We start from the raw sequence: 10383 nt of genomic DNA, 5'->3' as shown, positions 1-10383 counted from the left end.
GTTCTTACTTAGTTCATTTATCATCATTGCTTCGTGAAAAACCCCCCTCGTTACTTAGGTTACTACCGTCCTAGAGTATTTTCCACTTAGGTTTCCAGTTATTAGTCCCTTTTTTCCCTGTGGATTCGAACTCGACTTCCCTAACTACGTTTATTTGCAGTTAGCTTAGTTGTGATATTTTTGGTTGCATACGACTGAGGCACACCAAATTTTGGCGCCGTTGCCGGGGAACTAGGCGTTACCGTTTAATTGTTTATCTTAGTAGAATTTATTTTAGGATTGTTCTTAGCTATTTTTTTTTCTTTGTTTGTTCGCTAGGGTATGATAAGTACCTCGTTCTGCTAACAAAGAAGTTTTGCAGTTTGATCCAGAAATTGAAAGAAATATTTCCAGGTTGCGAAGAGAGGCAAGAACAAACCCCAGTGAATCAACATACATCTTCAACATTCAAGAAGAGGAAGTGATGGCAGAAAATCGAACACTGAGAGAGCTTAACAGCTCCTAACTTGAAACCAACAGCCGTTGTGCATCGCATATCAGCAGTTGGAGGAAGGTGCTAATGTTGAGATCAAATCTGGTCTAATTCATCTATTGCCGGCATTCCATGGCATGAAGGGTGAAGATCCAAATAAACATCTGGCAAGAATTTCATGTGGTATGTACTAGCATGAAACCGATTGGGATGACTGATGAGCAAATTCAGTTGAGAGCATTTCCTTTTTTCTCTCAAAGATGCAGCGAAGGATTGGTTTTTACTATCTTCCCCCAGGGAGCATAACAAATTGGGCAGGTTTGAAGAAGTGTTTCTTAGAGAAGTATTACCCAGCCACTATTTCTGCAAGCCTTAAGAAAGCTATCAGCAATGTGGATCAGAAGGAAGATGAGTCCTTGTATGAGTATTGGGAGAGATTCAAGAGATTGTGTGCTAGTTGTTCCGTACCATGGGTATTCCGATCAAGACCTCATCCTATTACTTCTATGGAGGTCTAACAGATGATGATTTGAGGATGGTGAATGCAGCAAGTGGTGGAGGGCTAGTGAATAAGACTCCAGGAGATGCAACTAGGCTGATTGCAGAGCTAGCAGAGAATTCTAGGCAGTTCAGTCAGAGAACTCCCACGCGCCGGGTGAATGCAGCAAATATCAAATACAACTGAGTTAGAGAGTCAAGTAGCTGATTTGACTTCTATGATGCGTGAGTTCATGGTGAACTCAAGGAATCCACAGCAACTGAATGCTTGTGGTTTATGCACCTCCACAGGACATCCCACTGATGCATGTCCTCAATTACAAGAGGAACAGAATGAGCAGGCCAATGCAATGGGTTTCCAAGGGCAAGGTCCTCAGAGAAGATATGATCCATATTCGAATACATACAATCCAGGATGGAGGGATCATCCAAAATTTGAGATATGGGAATTCCCAGGGGAACCAACAACAACAGCAAAATGCTCAAGGCCAGCAGCAATATCAGCAATATAGGGCACCATTGGCCAAAACCTCAAAGGCCAAAGCTCAAATTCGAAATGATATGTCAACTGATGAAATGATTAGATCACTAACTTCTAATGTTTCTACTATGCAGCAAAACATGGTGCAATTCCAGCAAGAGACCAAAATCCAGTATTCAGAATTTGGAAAGTCAAGTGAAGTCAAATTTCAACTGCAGTGAGCAGACTTGAAGCTAAGGATTCGGGAAAACTTCCATCTCAAACGGAGTTGAATCCTAAGCAACAAGCCAACGCTATTACATTGAGAAATGGCAAGGAGCTGAAAGAGACTGAAATTGCAACTAAGAGGGCTGAAGAGTTGATTGGAGCTGAGGAGAAGGAAGTGGAACATGAAGCTGTAGCAAATCCTCCCACTTTTCCATCTTATGAACCCACACCACCTTTTCCTGAAGCTTTGAAAGAAACGAAGAGGTATGAGAAGGACAAGATATCTATGAAAACATTCAGCAAGTGTGAGGTAAACATTCCCCTTTTGAATTTAATAAAGAGTGTTCCTCGATTCGCTAAATTTTTGAAAGAACTTTGTACTATTAAGAGGAAGCACAGGTTAGGAGGGAAGGAAAAAGTGAAAGTCAGTGCTCATGTTTCTGCAGTTTTCCAAAAGAAACTTCCTGAAAAATGTAGTGACCCTGGTATGTTTACTGTTCCAGTTACAATAGGGGACACCACTTTTCGTAGAGCAATGTTGGATTTGGGTGCATCAATTAATGTTATTCCATATTCACTGTTCAAATCTTTGGAACTTGGACCCTTACATGACACCGGGGTAGTGATTCAATTAGCTGATAGATCAAATGTTTATCCTAAGGGAGTAGTGGAAGATGTGCTTGTGAAAGTTGATGAACTAATTTTTCCTGCTGATTTTTATGTGCTTGATATGGAACATGATAGACAAGCAGTACCCATCTTGTTAGGAAGACCTTTCTTTGAAAACTGCTAGGACTAAAATTGATGTTTTTACTGGTTCTTTGACTATGGAGTTTGATGGACAAGAAATTGTGTATAACATCTATGATTCCATGAAATACCCTGTTGACACTCATTCTTTGTGTTCCATTGATATCATTGATCCTATAGTGCAGGATGTCTTCAATGTTGAGGCGAGGATGCGCTCCTCACTTCCATTTCTAATGATTTTATCTGCTGATTGTTTGGATATTCCTTTGCCTAATAGTGTGCAGATGATGGTAGCAGAGTTGAATGGTCATTCCAAGCTTCCACTTAGACCACCAGGTTCGACACCTACCCCACTGACAGTGCCTACTGATAAACTCTTACCTTCTGTTTTGCAGGCACCCCAGGTGGAGCTAAAACCACTTCCTGATCATTTGAAATATGTGTTCCTTGGTCAGAACGATACTTTACCTGTTATAATTTCAAGCAAATTGACCAAGGAGCAAGAGGACAAGTTGGTGACAGTGCTGAAAGAGCACAAGTTAGCTATTGGATGGACCATTGCAGACATTAAGGGAATAAGTCCATCCACTTGCATGCATCGTATTCTGTTAGAAGATGATGCCAAACCTGTGAGGCAACCTCAGCGTCGCCTAAATCCTCCCATGATGGACGTGGTAAAGAAGGAGATCATAAAATTATTGCAAATAGGAATGATATTTCCTATATCTGATAGTAAATGGGTCAGTCCTACGCAGGTGGTTCCTAAGAAAAGTGGTGTGACTGTGGTAGAAAATCAACAGGGTGAAATGGTTCCTACTAGAGTTCAAAATGGTTGGCGAGTTTTGCATTGATTATCGTAGGTTGAATGCAGTAACTAGGAAAGACCATTTCCCTTTACCTTTTATTGACCAAATGATTGAAAGACTTGCAGGGAAATCCTATTACTGTTTCCTTGATGGGTATTCTGGGTACTTTCAAGTGCCCATTGCACCTGAAGATCAGGAAAAGACAACTTTTACATGTCCTTTTGGCACATTTGCTTATCGCCGTATGCCTTTTGGCCTATGTAATGCACCTGCAACCTTTCAGAGATGCATGATGAGCATCTTTTCTGAGTTTGTTGAGCATTTCATGGAGGTATTTATGGATGATTTCACTGTGTATGGTGATTCTTTTGATAAATGCTTGCATCACTTATCTATGGTCCTCAAAAGATGTATTGACTCTAACCTTGTCTTGAATTCTGAGAAATGTCATTTTATGGTCCAACAGGGCATTGTGTTAGGTCATGTAGTTTCTTCTAGAGGTATTGAGGTTGATAAGGCTAAGATTGACACTATTCAGTCTCTCCCTTATCCTACTAATGTGCGTGAAGTGCGTTCTTTTCTTGGCCATGCAGGTTTCTATCGTAGGTTCATTGAGGGATTCTCAAAGCTTGCAAATGCTATGTGCAAATTGCTGCAGAAAGATGTGAAATTCCACTTTGATGATGATTGCAAGAAGGCTTTCGACGAATTGAAGGCTAAGCTCATTTCTGCCCCTATCATTCAAGCCCCAGATTGGTCTCGACCATTTGAGATAATGTGTGATGCGAGTGATTATGCAGTTGGAGCTGTTTTAGGCCAGAAAGTAGGGAGGGCATCTCATGTGATCTATTATGCCTCAATGACCCTCAATTCAACCCAACGAAACTACACTACCACAGAAAAAGAGTTGTTAGCTGTAGTATTTGCTCTAGAAAAGTTTCGATCTTATTTGCTTGGTACTAAAGTAATTGTTTTCACTGATCATGCAGCTCTTCGCCACTTGATGACGAAGAAAGAGGCCAAACCAAGACTAATAAGATGGATTCTGCTCTTATGTGAGTTTGAGTTAGAAATCAAGGACAAGATAGGCGCGGAAAATCTAGTTGCTGATCATTTGAGTCGTTTGACCCATATTGTTGATCAACCATCATTCCAATATCAAATCCTAGGAGAATTTCCGGATGAATCTCTATTTGCTCTTAAGGATTTGCGCCCTTGGTTTGCTAACATTGTGAATTTTCTGGTTTCTCAACAGTTTCCTCCAGGTTTCACAAAGTCTCAAAAGGACAAGCTTCGAACTGATGCGAAGTACTATGCATGGGATGATCCATACTTGTGGAAGTTCTGCTCCGATCAAATCATTCGCAGATGCATTCCCGAAAATGAGGTGATCCCCATTCTCACCTTCTGTCATTCTCATGCTTGTGGAGGACACTTTGGAGCCAAACGCACAGCAAGGAAGGTTCTCGACTGTGGTTTTTACTGGCCAAGTTTGTTTCGAGATTCCTATGGATTTTGTAAATCCTGTGATAATTGCCAGAGAGTAGGTAACATTTCCCAGAAATGTGAAATGCCCCAATCCTCTCTTCTATATTGTGAAATATTCGATGTTTGGGGTATAGATTTCATGGGACCATTCCCTATTTCTTACGGTTTTACTTATATACTTCTTGCTTGTGATTATGTGTCGAAGTGGGTGGAAGCAATACCCACTAGGACTGATGACTCTAAAGTGGTTTCAGGTTTTATCAAAGCTTACATATTTTCTAGGTTTGGAATCCCAAGGGCGTTGATAAGTGACCGTGGAACACACTTTTGCAACCGTACAGTGAGTGCTTTGTTGAGGAAGTACTCTGTTCACCACAAAATCTCCACGGCTTATCACCCACAAACCAATGGGCAAGCCGAGGTGTCCAATAGAGAGGTGAAGTCAATTCTTCAGAAAACGGTGAATCCGGATAGGAAGGATTGGAGTTTGAGGTTGGAGGATGCTCTATGGGCGTACCGCACCGCATACAAAACACCTATCGGGATGTCCCCTTACCGCCTTGTCTTCGGAAAAACCGTGCCATCTACCGGTTGAGCTTGAGCATAAAGCATATTGGGCGGTTAAGTCATTCAACATGCAAATGGATGAAGCAGGTGAACATCGGAAATTGCAACTCCAAGAACTAGAGGAGATCCGGCTTGAGTCCTATGAGAATGCAGATATTTATAAAGCAAAGACCAAGCTATGGCATGATCGAATGATCACGCGGAAGGAGTTTAAAGTCGGTGACAAAGTACTCCTATATCAATCCCGACTTAGATTATTTCCGGGAAAACTTCGGTCCCGTTGGGAGGGCCCTTTTCAAGTGGCGAATGTATATCCGCATGGAGCAGTTGAAATTCAAAGCCTCGAGACCGATAAGATTTTCAAAGTCAATGGCCAAAGGCTCAAACCCTACTTCGAGGGTTTCAAAACCGAGAACGTGGAGTGCATCGATCTCTACGAGCCATCAATGGAGTAGCGAAGTGGGATGAGCCGCGTCGAGCCAACGACGTAAAACAAAGGCGCTAATCGGGAGGCAACCCGATCGAAAACTCTTCCCCATTACTTTTCGTAGTTTAGTTTTTATTTTTTTCGTGTGATGTGAAGAGTGTTTTTTTTTGTTTTTGTGTAGGTGGAGGCCTTGGGAGCAATTTTTATGCGCGAAACGCAGCAAAAACAGAGCAAAACAGAAACAAAGGGGCCTTCCCTGCAGAAGCCGCTGGCAGCTGCTCTGCAGCCGCTACCAGCGGGTCTTCTTGCAGCCCAAACCCCTTTGTTTCTGTCCCAGCCGCTGGTAGCTGCTCCTGAGCCGCTGCCAGCGGGCCCCCCTCTAAGTTTTGTTAATTTCAAAAAAAAAAAAAAAAAAAAAAAAATCAAATCACCAAAATCTGCCAGAGCCGCTGGCAGCGGGCCTCAAGCCGCTACCAGCGGCTCCTACAACTCTCCCCGATTTTTTTTTCCCCTTATTTCCCCTTTTCCAAACTCCAACTTCATTATCCCCCAATTCACATAAACCCTTACTCCTTTTCTTCTCCTTCTCTCTACTCATTCATTCCCCTACTCCAATTATACCAAATTCCTACCAATTTCTCTTTCCCAAATCTTCATCTTTCATCAAATTCTCAATTCCCATCACAATTTCACCTAAGATTTACCATTTTTCTTGATTTCAATTGTGAAATTGAGTTGGTTGTGTGGAATTGCAAGCTTAATTTATTTTCATTGAAGGTGAAGGTGAAGGTGCAAGTGAACATATTCCTTTTTATAGCCATGGGTAGAGACAACAAGAGGTCTAAAGAATCATCTCCATCAAGACCCTCAAGGGGCAAGAGGCAAGGGGCTTCTTCAAGTCAAGGGGAGGCACCTCCATTGCCTCAAGGGGATGGTTTCATGGGTGTTCGGTTGCATTCCAAGGAGAAGGGCGTATGGACTAAGCTTCAACAACCCCGACGAACGGTGCAATGCACCAAGTTCTTTGACTTAGAAGCTCTACAAGAGCTAGAGATGGAGGAAGGAGTGCGGCTCTTGCTAAGGAACGTGGGTCTCGAGAATTTCATGACCAAATGCGCTCCCACCTATGTCAGGTATACATATGAATTCCTTTCAACGCTTACTAAAGGACGTGAACAAATATCCTTTAATTTGAACAATAGGAATTATGTGATGTCTTATGATGATTTGCGTATGGCATTTGGTTGGGATGCACCCCCATTGGTGAACCGTTGGGGTGATTATAGCACGTACTCGTCCCGAACATTTTGGAGGGCTATAACTGGTTGTGAAGTTGACCCTCATGGTGATCATAGCTTCAAAATCACCCACCCATGCCTTAGACTGGTGCATAGGTTTATATCGTCCACTATTCTGTGCCAAGGGGAGGCCACTAAGGTCCCCAAAGTCACATTGTCGTATTTGTGGGCGATGACCCCTGAAGGTGTCGGTACGCCCAATTGGGTGGAGATTTTTGTTGATAGTTGTGTAAAGGTGAAGTCCAACTCCAGTGGCCATATTAGTATGGGTGGCATGGTCTCTTTGCTAGCCTGTTATTTGAATGTTCCACCCCCTGAGGATCTTGTGCCAGTAGACTCGACATACTTGACATATAACATCATGACTCTGGTCAAGATCGGTTTATTATCGCGTTCCCCCGTCGCCGGTAGTTATTTCTGGCGATACGGACCGCAGGGTTTGAACTATTTGAGACTTCCTCGTCCCGAGGGACGAGCATTACCTTTTGGCCCTACTGCTGCAGACTTTTTCCTTCCGCCCGACCCGGATGTTGCTCCTTATTTGGGAGATGCTGAAATCATAGTTGAGAACATGGGAGAGGAGAATCCCGATGTTCATATGGGCGGAGAGTTTGTTGATGAGGAAGGGGGTGAGGATGCTGCTGGAGTGCAGCACGATGATTGGCCTCGATGGAGGGCTGATGTGGATGATAGACTAGAGGAGGTGTGCGATGGGATGCACGAGCTGCTTGCATATCAAAGAAGCATGAGTCGGTTTTACACCACTCAGTATCCGCAGTATGAGCCTCCAACTGAGGCGTTCATGGATCATTTGGCATCCCGTGCTTTGCGTCGTTCCGAGAGGCGTGCTTCTCGGGGCGATGCCGGCTCTTCTGGCTCTGGAGGTCCCTCTCATTGAGATGGTAACGATTTTCTTCCTTTTCCCTTACTTTTGGTTTCATTGTAGTTGTTCTTGCATCGAGGACAATGCTTCATTCAAGTAGGGGGGGGGGGAAGAAATTCTTGCATATATTCTTTGAATTTTGTATAGTTATCTTGATTTCATGTTTTGTATAACTATCTTAATTGTGGTTCAATGAAGCAAGCAAAAAAAAAAAAAAAAAAAAAAACAGAAAAAAGTAAAAAAAAAAAGAAAGAAAGAAAAAAAGAAAAAGAAACCCGCTAAGTCGAAAACCTGAAAAGGCGGCTTAGGCAAAAATGGGGGCCCGGTTAGGTTGAAAACCCGAAAGGGCGACCTAAGCAAAAAAGTGGCTAATGAGTGGGTGAGAAAGTGAGTTTTGGAAAAAGATGAGAGGCTAGGATGAAAACCCGAAAGGGCTCCTAGGCAAAATGAGAGAAAAAAGAGAGAAATGTTCATGAATTTGATTTTTCAAGGAAATTTCGCATCTATTTGCCGGAGTCGGTGTCATAAGGGGAGGAGATATAAGGAGGTGTCGGGGTAGGTTTCATCTTGGTGATTTTGGGAGATAGTTGAGATTTTGGGGGAATTTGTTGATCATCTTAGGAATTTGAGAGCATGAGTTGTTTGTTTTCACTCTTGAATGTGGAAGTGTTTTTATGAGATTTTTGGTTAAGTTGAGTTTTTGTTTGCCCAATTTTATCAAAAATTTCATTTCTTTAGGCGGTTGAGAATATTCATACTCATGGCTATGCGTTTATCGTTCCAAGTTGATTTTGGGGATGAATTGATAAATAAGAAAAAAGGGAGATTCAAAGTGTGAAGTATGGGGGAGTGTGATTGTGATTGGTTGATAAGTACTAGGATGTTTTGTTGAGTTTGAGTGCATAGAGCTAGTTTGATTCCACCATCTTCTGTTTTGAACCTTAGTGAGGAGGATGTGTTTTATTCTCTAAGTTTACTCGAGGGCGAGTAAAGGTTCAAGCATGGGGGAATTTGATAAGCCTTCTTATCATGGGTTGAGAGAAGCATTTTAGGGTGTGTTTTGATGCTTTATATGTACTTTTGTTAGCTTTTGTGAGTTTTGGGCTGTGATCTCACTTATGTGCAAAAGGCGGGATTTATGAGTATAAGTGAGTGAGTGAGCTCGGGAACCAATGAAGAGTTATGTAAGAAGGATGGACCTTGGCACGTGATTTGAGAGTTGTGATGGAGCATGGAAGAGCAAGGAAGAAAGCTTGAGGAAAAGGTGAAGCAAAGCAAGAAGAAGAAGCAAGGAAAGAAGGCGAAAACAGCAGGAACCGCTGCCAGGGCCGCTGGCAGCTGGCCAGAGCCGCTGGCAGCGGGTATACCAGAGTGAGGGGCTGCCAGAGCAGCTGCCAGCGGGTCCAGAGCAGCTGGCAGCGGCTCTGGCAGAAATTCGGGCTGTTTTGGTTAATTTTCAGCAATTTGGCTTTGTTTTGGCTCGTGTTTTGGATATTATTTTATTATTATTATTGTGTTATGTTATTAAAATATAGAAACATATAAATAGCTTAGTTTTAATTAAGTTTTAAGAGAGAAAAGGAGAATTAAGTTTTGAGAAAAAAAAAGCTTTCTAGGGTTTTCTTGGAATTTTCAGAATTCTTTGTTTTGGAATTAGAATCCATGGAAGCTTAATCTTCCGGATTCTTGGTTAAAGATTGAAGCTTTTAGCTACGAATTGTGAGATCTTTCTTCTCTTAATATCTATTGAATATATATTGTTCCTTGAATTAATTTCATGATTTGCTTTAATCAATTGCTAGGTTAGAATTATTGGATTCGCTTGCATCTAATTAATCTTTCCAAAGTAGCAACTTTAGGTTATTGATGCATGCTTTTGGTTGATAACTTGAAGAGGGAATAATATTATTGAAGAAATTAGACCGCTTGTGTTAATTTATTCAATCCTTGTTGATTTCTCCGTTTATTTTCTTCTTGTGGATAATTTAGAGCGCTTGTATTGAATTGTGCATTGGAAAGGGTTAGAAAGGAGCGCTTTGCTATTTCTAACTATTTATGAGAATTTAGAATCTAGGAATTCTACAACAAGGTGTTCAATAGAGCTTGATTGAGGAGACTTCTATGATCAATTTGTATGTTCATTAGTGGATTTCGCATAACCAAGACCGTTCTTCTCATTGATTACCTATTCATTACGTTCGTTGTTCTTACTTAGTTCATTTATCATCATTGCTCGTGAAAACCCCCCTCGTTACTTAGGTTACTACCGTCCTAGAGTATTTCCACTTAGGTTTCCAGTTATTAGTCCCTTTTTCCCTGTGGATTCGAACTCGACTTCCCTAACTACGTTTATTTGCAGTTAGCTTAGTTGTGATATTTTTGGTTGCATACGACTGAGGCACACCACAAACACATTCCAACAAAGCTTTCTGAATCAAATGAAAGTCAAATGCATTCAACAAAGCTAATTTAATCAAATGAAAGTCAAATGCATTCTACAAAGCTA

The 10383-nt window shown here is 41.7% G+C and overlaps 1 protein-coding gene across 1 annotated transcript; it reads left to right on the top strand.

Annotated features, from left to right (window-relative positions):
• The first annotated feature begins 1007 nt into the window (after positions 1 to 1007).
• Positions 1008 to 2451, top strand: LOC110686880. Its single transcript, XM_021863491.1, has 3 exons — positions 1008 to 1127; positions 1427 to 1623; positions 1677 to 2451. The coding sequence occupies exons 1-3, from the start codon at positions 1008 to 1010 to the stop codon at positions 2449 to 2451; spliced, it is 1092 nt and encodes a 363-aa protein (XP_021719183.1).
• The last annotated feature ends 7932 nt before the right edge of the window (positions 2452 to 10383 follow it).

Source organism: Chenopodium quinoa, unplaced genomic scaffold (assembly GCF_001683475.1).
Source record: "Chenopodium quinoa cultivar QQ74 unplaced genomic scaffold, ASM168347v1, whole genome shotgun sequence".
Lineage (NCBI taxonomy): Eukaryota > Viridiplantae > Streptophyta > Magnoliopsida > Caryophyllales > Amaranthaceae > Chenopodium > Chenopodium quinoa.
The sequence above is the reverse complement of the archived record's forward strand: the minus strand, read 5'-3'. Positions and strand labels throughout refer to the sequence as shown.

What these genes read in the sequence shown, in the direction of transcription:
- LOC110686880 (XM_021863491.1), top strand. Translation starts at nt 1,008, where the DNA reads ATGGTGAATGCAGCAAGTGGTGGAGGGCTAGTGAATAAGACTCCAGGA. An exon ending in AGAGAACTCCCACGCGCCGG is followed by an intron (nt 1,128 to 1,426) that starts GTGAATGCAGCA and finishes GGGAATTCCCAG; the next exon opens with GGGAACCAACAACAACAGCA. An exon ending in CAGCAAGAGACCAAAATCCA is followed by an intron (nt 1,624 to 1,676) that starts GTATTCAGAATT and finishes TGCAGTGAGCAG; the next exon opens with ACTTGAAGCTAAGGATTCGG.